This window comes from Typha latifolia, chromosome 13, assembly GCF_019914945.1.
Source record: "Typha latifolia isolate L0001 chromosome 13, TyphaL0001v2, whole genome shotgun sequence".
NCBI classification, from domain to species: Eukaryota; Viridiplantae; Streptophyta; class Magnoliopsida; order Poales; family Typhaceae; genus Typha; species Typha latifolia.
The window spans coordinates 3,534,264-3,550,863 of NC_133098.1; the positions used below are offsets into that span (position 1 = coordinate 3,534,264).

The window sequence follows — 16,600 nt, forward strand, 5'->3', positions numbered from 1 at the left end:
GAATAAATTAAACTAAAAGCAACAATATCCATCATAATATGCAATAGGCATGCTCTCTACATAATAACAATGATAACAATAGAGAAATGTCACAACTTGTAACCTTGCACGTTTTCAACATATTAACATCTTCTTGATATTTATACTGTCATATGTCTCAATGGGTCTAAACCCTGTGGATCCACATCAACTAGAAGTCACCTCGAGATGGACGCTCGGGACTTTTCTTCATAGCTAATCCGGTTAGGGTCATCAAAGGGTATTACCCTGTGATCAACACACTCTGTCTTTTCCTCTAACCATTGAGAGAAGTTAGAGTCACCTAGGAAATTTTCTCATACTTCCTAGGACTGTTCCCTAACCCCGCCAGAGTCACCTAAGAAAGTCACCGCAGTGATCTAATTTAGGACTTTCCCCTGGACTTTCAGATAGACTTGAGTCACCACGGAAAATCGCAAACGATTTATACTGGGACTGTTCTCTAAGTCGTATCAATACTAGTCTTATTTTTTCTTTTCACAAATTTCAATATTTGCACGAAGTATGGTGATACACTGAATATAATAATTAAATGCACACAGGAAAATAAAACAATTAAATTTTCGCACGTACGGATGAAATAAATAGATTTACACACAGAAATTGCAACAATTTAATTTTTACATATAAGGGTGAAATAAATAATTTGCACACAGAAAATTTACATGGTCTGACAAAAATACGAAATATAATAAAATAAACACGTGAGTGAATCCACTCACCTGAGTCTTAGGCAAGACAACCGAAACCTCAAATCTCTAGCTCACGTATTAGAATTCACCACCTTAAATAATAAATAATATTCAAAATTTTAATTTGAATAATAACAATATTTTTAAAATTTAAAAACCAAAAATAACTAAAATGGGTTTAAAAAATTACCCATTGGATTGGGTTGAGGCTGGCGCCCTACCCCCTCAAAGACATCAACTAAATCGGATTGGGCCGAGGCCCGGCCAATTAGTTGAATCGGGGCTCTGCCAACCCGCGACCCACCAACTTAAGTGGTTCGGTTCGGGTTTGTGGATCCGAAATCCAAACCCGAACTGAACCCGACTTAAAAAGGAAAAGGTGGTTGGCTCGGGTTTCACCTGAGCCCAGCCAACCATTTTCTTCCCCCCTCGCGACCGACGCGAGAAGATGACTGAGGGAAAGGGTGACCACCGGCGACCTCTCGCCGGCGACCCCTTCACGACCACCTTCAACCTCTCCTCTCTCTCTCACCCTTCCTCTGTCGTCCTCACGAGGTGGAGGAGGACTCATCACGACAGCCGACGCGGAATCCAACGTCGATCAGAGCCACAAGGGCCCCGTAGAAGACATCTCCGACACTAGGCTCGGAGCACGGAGCCTCCGGTGACGATGCGGTTGCGACTCGAAGCCGCCGGCCGGCCAGATTTGCCGACGAGGCCGAATTCCGCAAATTAGGTATTTCGGATTTACCTATTTATTTTTAAATTAAACTAGAGGGATGGGAGAGGGCTCACCGGGGAGGAGTGTGGTGGTTCCAATTTCCTCCGGCGACGCTCCGGCTGGCCGATTCCACGGCGACGACTCCGACGGTGAGGAAAAAGCGAAAGAAGGGAGGAAAGAGAGAGAAAAGGGCTGGGGGTTGAAGAGAGAGAGGATTAGGGCTAATTTATAGATTAGAAGAGGATTAAATCTAATCCGATTCGGATTAGATGAAATCCCCCTTATCAGCCTCGACGCGTGCTGGAGAGGGAGAGGGGAGAGGCTGCACGTGCAGGGCACGTGCACCCTCCTCTCTCAACCCCTAAAATTTTTTATTTTTTATTTTTTATTTATTGGTTTTGACAAAGACTATAAAAATTTACGAGAATCAGCTCGGTATTCATCAAAGTTTTAAATTTTGAGTAAGTTAATACATTTTTTAAGTTTTTTTGTCATTTTTTAAATTTTTCTATATTTTTCTGTATTTTTAAATAATATTTAGAATTTTATATAATTAAAAAATAGTCCAATCCGATACAAATGGCCGATACGTATTGTTTTTCTGGACGGCCGATACCAATTCCAATACTGGAAACCTTGTATATAACCATGTCAATTTCAGGATCTTTGGCAATATTGTCCAACATAAAATTAAGACAATGTGCAGCATATATCTAATATAAATATATATTCATCATAAGTAATTTTCCAGCAGCTTTATAATTTGCCCCATTATCAGTAACCACTGCAATTTTTTCCCTTTCTTCTCTCTTTTCCTTATTTTTCCCTCTCTCTCTCTTCCTCTCTCTCTCCTCTCTCTATCTCACTCTTTGTTACTGCAATAGACTCTCTGCTGCAATAACAGAGACAGAGAGAGTAGAGATGGGGCTCACCAAAATTGGAGAGAAAGATGTGGCGTCAGAGAGAGAAGAAAGAAAAAAAAATTAAAAAACATACTTACCCGAGCTCGCTGAAAGTTGAGCTAGCCGGATGTTGGTCGGAGGACGTTGCCAAACATCAAGGTCGCCTGCATCTGCGTCCAGTGCCGCTGGTCTGAGAGGGAGAGAAGTAGAAAATGAGAGAGAGAGAAGAGAGAGATGAGAGAGAAATGGGAGGGTTATCGAGGACGTCAATTATTTAATGTCCCCAAGTCAAATCTGACCCATATCAATAGATCGAACTCTTATCAGGCAGGATTGGCCAAACGGCCAATCCTGACCCAATACGGATTGGGATTGACCGAAATTTGGGAGTTCATCTAATCTGATTTGATACAACATAATATATATACTTCACTTAATTTTGGATTTCATCTAATTTGATTCCAATCTACAATGTAGTAGATTACATTCAACAAGTGAAGAGAATCAAAGTTCAATAGTGAATACATATGTGCTTCACGTATAGAATACCTTGCCTAGCAATTTTAAATAGATATTTTGCTCACTTTTCACATGAATAAGTACACATGGTTGTTCTGGACATAGGATTATTTCATACATAAGATTATGAAACCTGTAAACATGCATGCATAGAAAACACGTCTTCATACAAATAATCCAAAACTATCATGCGAGATTTAAATTTAATCCAAATCGGACTTATAATAAATTTATAATCAGCTACTTAAATAAATTATCAAAGATTTGCAGTAGGACTATGTCCAAATACTTACCTTCATTATTAATAAGAGTTTAAGATATGGTAAGATAACATGCACAATAAGTAGGTTCTTACTGCACATTAGTGCCTTCTTACTACATACAACATGTGTGCATCATATATAATATTTGTTAAGGTCTTCAACTTTCTATGAACTTTTGGTTGGGCTACTTTTATTTCAATACCAATATAACATCCCTTAAAGGCAATAAATGCACAATCAATGTTTTAAAAGGAGGTTGTGGGTTGCGGGCTGTCACTCCACTACATAGGATCAATTCAGAAGAAGGGATACAAGGTGATTAAGCATCTTTAATATATAAAAATAAATTTTAATTAATATATTATAATATATTAGTCTATAGCATATATAAAAAGTTTAACAGTATAATTTACAACCACAACAACAAAATCACAATTTCACAAATATGTAGATATGTGTATATATATGTATTTTATTAATGCATCTAAAACAAATTAGTAATAGTATGTACATGTCATCTAGTGAGAGGGAGAGAGAATATGGTGGGCGCACATGGCATTTTACAAGTTAGTGAGAAGGAGAGAAGAAAGTAGTTACTAGAATCTGATCAGACTGAGTAGTCAGATTGATGAATCGACTACCAAATCGGTTCAGTTTTTTTATCAGACCACGTAAGAAATTAATCTAGTAAAAATCGAGCAACCCGACAGTTGAGCCGGTGACTTGTGCAACTCGACTGTTTTTTGGCAAACTAGCCGGGTCAACTGCTTTTGCAAATTACCTAATTATCCTTAATATTTAATTATTCTATTCTTTATCCTAAGGATACTTTAGTCCTAAAATTGTGAAAATATTTATTTAACAACATATTTGGTTTTAAAATTATGTCTTTTGCACATATACCCTTATAAAATTCATTATTTACTTGTATGCGCCTCTAAAGTTCATATTTATATGTATATCGCTCAAAATACATAGTTTTTGTATGTATGCTCTTTAAAATCCTTTTTTTTTTGCATGAATACCCCTTGAATAAATTACCATTAAAGTTTGAACAATTTAAATTGAAAAAAATAAAAATATCTTTATTTTAGTTTTCAAGTATTTCTCTTTGCTAAGGGTATTTTTATCTTATTCTATTAAATGACTTAACTTGAAAACTAACAAGTGTATTTATACAAATAATATATGCTTTAAGGGATATACATATAATTATACTACTTTTTGTAGATATTTTTTATTTTTAGAATTGTTTAGAACTATCTACATTAAATATTTTTAGAAAATCAGTCATTTGACCTAAGTGAATCACTGGTTGAACCAATAATCTAGTGACCCGATCTCTGGATCAATGTCCGGTCCAATTCTAATAATAAAAGTGGTGATTCACAATGTTAGAGAGAGAAAAAAGAAAATGGAGAAAATGGAGAAAGTGGTAGTTTCTAAAGAAAATAATGGAAGCGGTGATTTCCAACATAGGAGGGAAAGCAAGGAAAATAATGTCAGCGGTGGTTCCCAAAGAAATTAATGTAAGTGGTGGTTCCTAATAGAGAGAAAAAGAAAAGGAGGAGGAGGAATAGCACATGGCAGCTGCTCAAACCGCTTGAACCATTGACCCACTAATCCGCCAAAGCAGGTCAGGCACTTGCCAAGCACCTTAGTGGCACAATCGCCAAACCACGTCTGATATGAAAAAAAAAAGTAATCCACAAACTAACACATACAAAATATGATCTCAAAATTGCATTATTTAAATCCACGAACAAACATATGTTCATCAGATTAAAATATGAAATGAGAAACATAAGTATGATATGTAAAATTTACTTATTTGGAATCAAGCAAAAAATTGCTATGATACCATTGTTGGAAGATATCAATGATATCGATACAGCAGAAGCAGTTTCTTTAATGCAGATGGAGGAAGGCGAAGGCTTGATCATGAGATAATGATCAAGTAGATGTGGAGATGATTTACTCCAAGGTCGATGTCAAACCATACCACATCTGATGAGAATGATGCATTAATTCACATTCCAAACCCTAAGCCTAGATAGTTAGATGGGCCTTTGAGAGGAGAAAAAGAACTAAAAGAGGAACATCCATAGATCTAGTATCTCTATACTGCAGCCCCCCATATCATATATATAAAGTGCTATTAGATAGAATTATATTAGTGATTAAAGTTTTCTCCTGATATGATAAGAACCTATAAGAGATAACCCTTTAGGTCCTTAATCCGATAAGGATTAGACTTATCCTAATCAATTTAGGATAACACATTATTTCAGCCTTTCAGATATTCATATTAGTATTTGGAAATAGAATGCCCAATATGTCTTATTGATTTGTCATCCAACACGAATCAGGTTCTTGGGGCTTCATGATGATGTGCAAGTTCCAGCAACATGTTTGAGTGCATTTGACGTTGCATGCCAAAGGATGGAAGAGAGGTTAGCTTACACTAGCAAAGAGCAGGTAAAAATTCGATTTTCTTTTGGTTGCACTTTAATATCCATTACAATTTGCATGTTCAATTTTTAAGCTACCACTGTTACTATACTTATTTAGATTAAAGGAGCTGTTCTGAAAAAGACTAATAAAACCTGCAGCATCTAATCCCTTCAGCACTTCCTTTCACTCTGGTGAGCTAAAGGGTAGCAATTCATAATTATTTCACTATATAGTTTTATCTATTTACATGCAAAAAGACTAATGATTGATGATGTGGTTCGCCCATGGGCTCTCTCAAAAGGAAAAAATGTTATAGTCTAATTTATGTTAAAATGACAAAGATATGATATTCTATCCAAGGTAGAATCAAACTAGAGTTGTACGACCATATTACAATATTATCCCCAACCTGATATATTTGCTATCTAGATTACTTGTGCAGTTGTATTGTATTTTCATTATTTTTTGTGAATCCACTGCCCTTCCCAGTTTTCTCCTGTTACGGGAAGGTCCTCTCAAAATTCTGCATTATCTTTTAGTCTGAAGTGTCACATTTTAAACCCTACTAAGAATACCTTAACAGTTTTCATTCACTTGTAAGACATTTCAGATTCATTGTGTGAAGTTGTGAACGACATTCCCATCAAAGAAAGAGAGTTTCTACCCTCCGTATCACATTGGCCCACATCTAATTTCACTACCTTTTAAGATTTTGAAACGTCCCATGTTTCCCTTCATCTCATTATGCAGGATATGGTGCTCTTGCATCATGAAGTTGAAGTAGAGTTTCCTGACAGCAGACCAACAGAGAATCACCGAGCCACCCTACTAGAGTTTGGAAGGACAGAAGATGGTAAAGCCACCACCGCAATGGCTCTCACTGTTGGAATTCCAGCAGCTGTGGGAGCTCTGGTAATTCTCAGCTCTCAAGTTGAATTTCTTTTTAAGGCCTATATATTGTGAAAATACAGTTCTTAACTTCTTTTTTCCTTTTCCATTTTACAGCTCTTATTTCAGAAGAGAGTCCAAGAGAAAGGTGTAATAAGACCTCTCCGGTCTGAAGTGTATATACCAGGTGAGTTCTGAATAATAATTAAAGTGGCTTGTAACTTTTGTGGCACTACATGTGCATTGCTGATCTATGGATGGTTGGCAGCTTTGGAAATCTTGGAAGCCACTGGTATAACTCTGCTGGAGAAAGTTGAAACTGCATGAATAAAACTGCAGCAGTATAGCATTGTGTATATGTTGTAAATCGGTGAAAACTTGTGATTTCTACCTGTGGTGAACCCCAGTTTTCATGAGTAATTGAAAATATGTTGTAAATAAAAAAGACTAATTCTGCAGAATAGAAGAATATTGATCTTCTATTAGGCAAAGCTAAAGTATGAAGTTTTAGTCAATGTTCATGTAAGTCTGTCGTTTATTATTACTCTTGATCAGTTGTCAAGTAATGATAATAATCAGAGGTATATTCTTGGCAGCAAACGTTTCCATTATACTGTTACCCTTAAGGGATTCCTCTGAAACTATCTCGTTAACAAATGAAGGCAAGCAGAATTATTTAAGTTGTAGTCAAATATCTAATAGATGGAAATGCACAATTTGAGCTTCGCATAGCATGTTCAAAGCTCAATTCTAACTTGAGGAACTCTAGATAAGATATTGGCAAAACATTTTAAAGTGATTCCATTGGAAGTAACCAAAAAAATCAATAAAATAAATAACATATAAAGTGTCCAACTTATGTTCTGTGATGAGCTATATGCTCTTGGCAATTCGGTTACTTGGCCTAATAGAAAGTTGTATTTCTTTCATTCATTATTCCATTATTAGTGCAGCAGACCCCTTTGAATAATTTCAGAGACAGAATTTTGCCATTTGTAGAAGGTAAATCCTCGACTCCGGACCTGCTAAATGGCAACTTAGTCTCAAGGCTCCTGCGGCTGACCTGCACTTTGATGATCTGCTCGCAGTGAGACAAGCAAACATATATTAACTCTAAGATCTCCTGAGGTGCGACGACCTCGCAACAAACTGCTCCTAGTGAACTCAAATCTGAAATCCGTGACACTGGAGTCCATTGAAGAATGTTCGCAGAGTGATCTTTATGGGAGGAACATGCAACGAAAAGTCCACCTCTAAGAAGCTACCCAGGAACCCAGCTGCTGTTCTACTTCTTGCCAGTTATGAACCTTTGTCACGAGTGGATGCAAATCTTCTATGCCAGTCTTGCACCACGGGTATGAATTATCATAATCAAAAAGCAGGACTCTTACACCTACTTCTGCACATTCTAGAGCATATCTTGGGTTGTCATCAATCAGGACCTGAGCTCCCAGGGTTCTATGGAGGAAACCAAATCACATGAACCAGTAAGGATGTTAATCGTATGTATGATAATGATTAAACAAATTGAGAACATCAACAATCTAAAAAATAGTAACAGATAGTCAGATGGAGCACTAGATGTCATTAAGAAAGAATAATTTGAACCACAAGTTGGTGAGCAACTTGCCAGCAAACTAAGTTGCTTGTATTGCATAAGATAGCAAAGCATGCATAGGACATGTTGCTACCACCACTAAATGTACATCAAACTAGGTTACATGAAATAAATAACTAGCAATAAATCCTAATAGATTATCAAAATTAGAGTCTGATGAGTGCATTTCTTTCACTCTTTGCAGGCTTACCGAGGTGCTTTTAATATAAATGCATATATTAGTTGCCGCAGAATTCTTTTGTAAACTTTCAGGAGTCATAGGGGCCACAATCAAAATATAAGGAACTACTTTACCTTTACAATGGACAGATATGATGTCCTGAAATGTCAGGTATAAAGTTACAGAAACATCACAACAAAATGGAAGAGAAAATCAAGCAAAAGAGTCTGTGGAATACTACAAGTTAATTCAGGACTCAGAAAATGGCCTTACCTGCAAATCTCAGATTTTGGTTTTGATTGTCCGTCCAGGGCAAAATGATTACCAAAGTGGATCTCCTGAAACAAGCCAGGATAGTGTTTTCCTAACCACTCAAGTGTGTGATCTTTTATTGCATTCTGCCGAGATCTTTCGAAGGAAGAAGTTATTAACTTAAACTATTCCCAATAAAATAAATAAAAAAGCATAACTTAAAAACTATGCCCAAAATATAAACAAAAAAGCATGACTGAAAAAATAAAAAATCTAAATCACGAGGACTTACGTCACAACAGATAAATCGCAAAACGACGACAGCTTTTGAAGAGCATGTCTAGCACCCGGGATGGGATGAATGCCATTCCGGAAGTAAGTAGTTTTGAAAAACTCATGAACACGAATATCAGCTGCCACATATAGAAAAATGCTTGAGCACATACAGACATAGGCAAAAGTTCTCTTTTTACTCATTAACACCATATACCTCCTAATATAACAAGTAACAATTAAAGTACAAAAGCTTTCTAACAGATGAATGAAATATATCAAGAGATACCTTCTGCTCGAGAACATTTCCATATCTGTACAATCATTGCAAACATGTAAGCATACTGATTAAGATAAATGATTCACAGAAAAGAACATCACATACTAACATTAACAGCTACTAGAGAAGCTTTTCGTATACCCAACACAAAGTAATAATTAGAGTAGGCTTTTATGCATACCTTGTAAAACTCATACACATAATATTCTGATACAGAGTGATTCAAAGAGTAGCTATCAGCGATAAATTTGTTCAAAGCTGAGAGAAAGCTTCCAAGAACTGGAAACAGCAAACAAAGACAAGAGCAGATCAATAGAATAACCATGTAATAAAATCATACACCCGTAACATTCAAAAAACAAAAACATTATTACCAATAATATTTTTACATGGTGATTCAAGTATATCATACAGCAATCCACTGTCAAGTTCACCAAGAAGAGCATTGAGCAACAACACAAGCATTTATAAAATTTAAATAAAGAGGAACCTATATTGTTTCATTTCAAAGTGAGATTGTGTATCGCATTCCTCTAAGTTCCAACATAATTCTGTTAGTAAGTGTTAAATGTTAAATACTTACAAGTGAAACTGATCATCTTAAGTAATATCATGTGGCAAAGGAGAGACTAAAAGTAATATAATTACTTAGAAGGTTAAGAGAAAAGAAGCAAAAATCAGAAAGAAACACGCAACCAGTTGCTTCTTGACTACAAACACCCAAATTGAGCAAATCCTATATATTGCTAACCATATCATTGAAATAGCACCAATGTGTCAAACTGTTAAATCCTTATGATTGCTTTTACAATTTATGCTTTATACTAGCTAAAATAATACTGCTGTAACACTGCAAGTCTGACAGATATTTTAAGTATATAAAAATGCCTGGTTACTTAGGTCGACAATTGCCATACAATTTCCCTATATGTATACTTCACGCAAGAAGGGAACCCTATGTTTCTGAGAGATCAGCCTCTTGTCCACTTCAGAGCATTTAGATCATCTATTCTGATGGTAAGCAAATAAGCAACCAGCAAAGAGGTTTTTACCTCTAGATTCTCATCAGTCGCAGACATGCTAAGGGTTCTCTCTGAGGGACCTTGGCCCTTTAGAGGTCTTGTGCTAAATTTGCTTAGATGGAAGTCGGACTTCCAATCAGCTAAAGAAATGGTAACCCTTGTTCCAACATTGGTGCAAATTCATAACTTGCCACCTGAATACTAGAAACTGCCAATCCTCATCCAGGTGGCAGCGCAGCTTGGCATGTCATTACGTGATGATGATACCACCAACTCTAGGAAAGAGGTTTTATGCTCAAGTTTGCATTGATATAGATCTTACCAAACATATTAAAAGAGGCATCGACATGGGACCTTCTCACAATAAATTCTTAGTCTCTTTTGCTTATGAGAATCTCTCTATGCTTTGCTTTTATTGTGGGCATACCGGCCACAACGTGGCTAATCGCCCAAGAAGATCTCTGCCTATGATATCTTCCTCCATGACTGATATGCCTTCGAACTCTCCTCCTGTTGCACCTCTGTCACCTGCTACTTCCTCTTCTTCTCTTGCTGAAGATGAGGAAACGAAGGAGGTTGTTGCTCAGAGTGAGGAAGATCATTTTGGTCCTTGGATGCGTGTGAAGCATCAAGGCCGTAGAAGAGGTTCAATTAGCCAGGGTTTCTGAGTTTCAGCCAATCTCTCTTTCTGTTGTCATTTAACACCTCCTTGCCAAACTTCCAGCTAACCAATTGAACTCCTCCCAGAGTTGATTGCACCTGAAAAATTTGCATTTGCGGCAGCAAGATCAATCCTTGGCAATACAATTCTTGCCTAAGAGCTTGCCCGATCCTTGAGCTCATGGGTTTCCCTCGAGTATGGATTGGATTCATGCCTACCTTGGCTCACCTTCTTTCTCTTTTCTTATAAATGGTTCTTCTATGCCATGGTTCACAGGGTCGTGTGGGATCCATCAAGGTGACCCCCCTATCACCTTATATCTTTATCATTTGAATGTTGTCAAGCTTGCTCACTGAAGCTATGTCCTCAGTTTGGCTAGAGGGCTATCCCATTTAAGTCAATCACAGTCTTTGTCATTTAATGTTTGTTGATGACATATTAATTACCAAATCTATAATTTCTTTACCAACCAAGTGATAAATCATGCCAAGTCTTCTTTCTTCCTTCCTAGTTGGGCAGGAGCTACTTTGGCTCGAAATGTTGATGGCTGGTTAGGCATGAAGCATAATTCTTTTCCTTCTCTCTACCTTGGCATCAACATCATGACAAGCCTTCTTTCTTCCTTCCTAGTTGGGCAAGATCTACTTTGGCTCGAAATGTTGATGGTTGGTTAAGCATGAAGCATAATTCTTTTCCTTTTCTCCACCTTGGCATACATCCTAGTAGACCTCGACATCAGAATTTCTCTCATGTTCTTGCCAAAGCTATATCCAAGCTTGAAGAGTGGAAGAGGATCATCTTCAAAAGGGCTCCATATGGTTAATTGCGCCACTATTCAGTGACCCAAGTCTCTTGGAGGCCTCAGCATAAGAATATAAGATCTTTTTGTTAGGCCATTATAAGGCCATGAGCAGCTGACTTAATCACAAGGCTTGGTAAGCCTTGGGTTCTTTTTATGCTGTTTGAGTATAGCTTGGCCCACTCTTTAGAAGAAATTAAGAGGTCAGACCAGAAAGTCTTCCATCTTCAAGCAACTGGTGGATTCTTTGGGCCCTATTTCGAGAAGGCTTTAAGAAACAAACTAGGAATGGCCATTCATCTAGCCTCATGAGGGTTTGATTGTTGATGGCCTCCTACTTTAGGAGGCGGTTTTCTTGGTTCGGACACCACATTGGAGTGTGCCTCTTTGCAGCAGCTTGTAGTCTCCCTCAAGTCTCTCCCTTGCAGGATGAAGTAGAAGGTATACTCAAGGCGCTCAATTTTGCAAAGCAGCAAAGATCTGAATTCCCATCAACTTGAATCAGACTCTTCTAATTATAAATGTGTTGAATGACGCAGTTGCAACTCCTTGGGAAATTCTTCCCATCCTTTCAGATATTAAGCTGGTTTTAAATGTGTTTTCCTCTGTTTTAATCACTTTTTATAATCGTGAGGCCAATTGCTCGACTCACTGGCTAGCTACTCAGAATCTTTTTGGACTGCTAGTGGTCCGCTGGGCCTAAGGCCTTTTTTGTATAGGGACGCATTGGGTGTATATATGGATACCTAGCATGTACCTATTTTAGGTAATAAAATACCAAAAAAAACATAATGAGTACTGACATGTATAGTCGCATCAACTCTTGAGAAACTTATGGAAAGGGAAGCCAAACTTATAAGAAAGAACTTGAACAGAATGACAACATTCCAGAGAACCAATATGGCTACCCACTACTAGAAGGGGAGAAAGAAAAAGGTGTTATGGAGGCCCACCCATTGTACTTATAGTATGCTCTACCTAACTTATAATGTTCAAATTGTTTCTGCCTGAAATGTTCATAAAGCTATTCATAATCATTTAAAGATGATTTAGACAACCCAATAGCCTTATGCTTCCAATTACTAGAAAATTTTTATCTTCAGAACAAGATAAATGTCTGATTAACCAAGATAATTAATCACCCAAACAATTGCAAATCTTATGTTCTCGCAAAACTAAAACAACATATAAGATAATAAGAGCAACAATATTTCAATTGGACCTGGATAAAGATCTAAAGAATCAGTTTCTTCAAGATTTAAAGAAACTATGATATACTCAAAGGTCAAAACAAAGGTGGCCGCCACAATAGCTTTCTAGAAGAATGGCTAACTACAAAAGAATGTATGAGTCATAAAGATGTAACAAAAGGATGTATGAATAAAAAAGATGCAACAGAAGGATGCACGAATAAAAAAAGATGCAACAAAAGGATGTATGAACAAAACAGATGCAACCACAAATATACTTCTACAACATGCATGACAACCCTAGAATATTTCTAAAATTTCTACCTTTATAGTTGTTTCTGTCATTTACACAATTACACAAGAATACAAGATCCTCTTAGAAGTTCTTCCTACAGTTAAGATTCCATGTTAGCTATTCCTATTGATCTGTAATATTGATTATTAAATTTATCATTAGCTTATATACGATGAATCTAATTGAAGGAAGGACATGCCAAGTTGGGATATCCTATTTTAATGCCAATGGATTTTGCTTCCTGGTAAAAGCATTAACACATAATAACATGTAAACTTATCATAAAGCACATACTTTCTATACCACCGGAGTCATTCATAGCATGCTCATGCAGCTAAGAGCAAGGGATAGGGATTATGTAGAAAAATTATAGCTAATTCTTCCTAAAATTCTAACCACTAGCATAAAAATTTACTAAGCACAAAGCACCATAACAACCACACAAGTATGCCATCAACTATCAAGCCAAATATAAAGGACAACTATGCTACTATCAATAATGATTAATACTCGCAACTCAGGATATAAATCAAATTAAGATGAAAGTTATGACATCTGGGTCAGCAACATACCTTCATCCACATCAACAGCCACAACCAATTTCTCAGTTACTAAACATTCAGGAAATCCCAAAGGTTTTCCATGTCTGCAAGCTCCACTTCCGTTCACAATTTTGGCGCCTACTTCCTCTGCCAGAAAGTTTTCAGAATCACGAACAAATTGGTGGTGACCAGGTGCCATCACATGAGCCTTTCCAGCTTCATCATCTGCCCTTCTAAAAGCACCATCATATCGATCCATACAGCTTCTCAATTTCAATACTTTACTGAACGGGACTACTCTAGGACCAATACCCATATCAAAGAAAACCTTCCTATGAATTCTGGCCTTCCCATTAGCCTCACTCAACTGACTAAACCCACAAAAGTTTGCAGAAAATAGTGGCTTATAAAGAGCCATAGAAGATCGACAACTCCAAAGAGCCTTCAAATTATGAGAGAACGACCGCAGAGATTCTCGCTTTAACATAATGACGCCCACATTACAAGAACGGGTGGGACAAAATCTAGAGTCTCACATGGAGAAATTTCAAAGATGCGCAATACCAACCTAGGAGTCAAATCAAAAAGTACTGTAAAAAACAGGAACTTTTGTTAGAAAGACATCAAGAACACAAGGAATTCCCGAATCCAAAGGGTGGGCAACAATGTACGACGTAAATAACCTCCTAGACCAAAAAGATCAATGATCTCTAACCCAGAAAAGAACGTTTCTTTCTACTAAACTACCAGAATCCAAATAGGTTTGCTTCAAAAAGCGCTAACGCACTAAAAAGAACCTATTCCCAACTTTTACCCAAAGATTGAGAAACTGCCTTTTGCAAGGAATCTCTCAGAAACAAACGAAATCAACGAAAATTACCACCAAAAAAAAAAAATCAAATGTATTCAATTCTACACACTAGGTATCGGGAAACCGATCTCCTTCGAGGTATCTACGATCGAAGAGGGGAATGCAACAAAAATATATTAGAATCCGAACTCCTCTCTCCTCCCTCCTCTCTCGCGGTTTCCTCTCTTTTGTTATTTAATTTAGGGTTTCCTTTATTGAGTAATTTTGAATGGTTTTGGAGAGGTTCCTTCCCTTTTCCTATAAAAGCGGAAGTTTAATCTTCGCGATCAGGGCCGTCCATAGTGGATCTTTTGTACGGATAATAAAAACTAATATATTTGATGGTTAGCAAAATAAAGGGAAAAAAATAAAAAATAATTAAAGTTTTCCACTTTCCTTTGAGCTTGTGGTTTGAAAGAGATGATGACAGAATCTGCCTCTCTCTCAGTTAGCATGTGGAAATAATTTCACTCTCAATTTCGATTTAAAAAAAAAATTTATTTCACTCTCAATGAGCATGTGGTTATTGTTAGTGGTATTTATTTCTCTCTTAAAAAGAAAAAAAAAAGGAGCGTGTGGGAATTGTTTATTAGAGCAATAAGCAATTTCAATAGATAGCTCCATATGTCCATTTTTAATTATTTATTATTAAATAATCTATATTTTGGGTTATCTAATATAACTTTAAAATAAAGAAATTTTATAAAGATTTTATAACCTGAGTCTTCTTTTTTTTCTATAATTCTCATTTAACACCCTTGATTAACTTAGATGATATGAAACAAAAAAATATTATATTATAATATATAAAATAATTTATAAATACATAAATTACTCTTATTATCTTCATTCTCTTTTTCTCTTCCATCTTCCTCCCTTTAATAATCATCTAATAATAAATCAGTTAGGAACTAATTAGATTATTATTTAAAGGAGATAGAGGAGGACTAAAAGCTCTATTTCTCCGGTGAAGCAAGGATAGGAAGAGGAGGAAGAAGAAGAAGAATACGAAAAACGACGAGAAAGGGAAAAATGAGGAAAGGTGGTGGCAACGACAAAAGTGGGAGGAGGTGGTTGCGAAAATTGAAAGAAGACGGTGGAGGGATATTTTAGTAATTTAATCGACATTAGTTAGTCAAAATAAAAATAAAAAAATATTAAATTATAGAATCTTCAAAGGCAAAGTGTAAATCATAAAATAGATAAAATATAGAGTGTGATTTGTAAAATTTATATATATACTAACTTTGAAGCAATTTACAACGGTAGTATTTTTATTAAACATTGATTAGCAAAATTAAATATATACTAAGTATAAATAATTAATGAATGAAAGAAAATAATATAGATGGAACATAAAAGATATTGTATTTCTTTAGAGGGTAATTGTATAATTTAAAATGTAACAGTAATTTAGAGTTCATTCAAAAATCCCTCTCAAATTTTAAATTTAGAACCAAACTGTAGCAAGCTCTAAATTGAGAGCTTGGTTTGACAGTTGAAATCCCCAGTTTCAAATTTTGATCTTTGGAGTCTAGTTTTTTTTTTACTCAAAGTTCGTAAACGTTGTATTAATTGAAATCCATTACAATTACGGTTGTGTCGACGGTTAAAAGGCATCTGCATTCTTAAAGAATACCAGCAACTGACCAGTCTTTAGGATCATCCCGCCCATTGACGGCGTTGACCATTCTAAGGCAATCACTGAAGACCCATTTGTAGAAATTGTAAGATTGAGAGATGACTTCTTTTAACCCCAGTAGAAAGACAGTGCGCTTCTCCCACAAGGGCATTTTTACGGTGCTTCAAGTAGATACAATTGTCTAAACCCTCATCCTTCGTTGGGATATTTGATCAAGTAGATGCTCACTCCACTATCATGTGAGTCTCGCCACAACGCATCCACCCAACAAATTAGGTCTCCCAGCAGAAAGTTGCACCTCTCTTGAATGTTCGGAAATGAAGCCATGCTACCACCATCTTGAGCTCTCTATATATCTGAGGGGAGAGTGGTGCCATTTTCCATCAGCTTAGCAGCTTCTTCAATGACTGCACCTGAATCAAGCTGCTTCTAATTAAAGATGTACTTGTTTCATTCTTAGGCAATAGAGAAGGTATAGGCAAGGTCGTCCGCCAAGAGTTTTGCTCTTTGAGATATAACAATTGTACATGTAGTCCTT

At 36.5% G+C, this 16,600-nt stretch overlaps 2 protein-coding genes across 4 annotated transcripts in view; one reads left to right on the plus strand and one right to left on the minus strand.

Annotated features, from left to right (window-relative positions):
- Nucleotides 1-7,078, plus strand: part of LOC140799608 (alpha-aminoadipic semialdehyde synthase) — a 43,969-nt gene extending 36,891 nt beyond the window's left edge. For all 3 annotated transcript variants that reach the window (XM_073153990.1, XM_073153991.1, XM_073153992.1), the window contains exons 23-26: nt 5,506-5,614; nt 6,341-6,502; nt 6,596-6,665; nt 6,747-7,078. In XM_073153990.1, the coding sequence (XP_073010091.1) occupies nt 5,506-5,614; nt 6,341-6,502; nt 6,596-6,665; nt 6,747-6,805 (400 nt within the window). In that variant the 3' untranslated portion in view covers nt 6,806-7,078. The remainder of the gene's footprint in view (nt 1-5,505; nt 5,615-6,340; nt 6,503-6,595; nt 6,666-6,746) is intronic.
- Nucleotides 7,079-7,255: 177 nt separating this feature from the next.
- Nucleotides 7,256-14,651, minus strand: LOC140799610 (uncharacterized). The gene is made up of 6 exons (XM_073153993.1): nt 13,601-14,651; nt 9,243-9,340; nt 9,071-9,095; nt 8,801-8,921; nt 8,530-8,664; nt 7,256-7,936 (listed from the first exon to the last, which is right to left on the minus strand). Exons 1-6 carry the CDS (start codon nt 14,055-14,057, stop codon nt 7,732-7,734), a joined length of 1,041 nt encoding a protein of 346 aa, XP_073010094.1. The 5' UTR covers nt 14,058-14,651; the 3' UTR covers nt 7,256-7,731.
- Nucleotides 14,652-16,600: the final 1,949 nt, after the last annotated feature.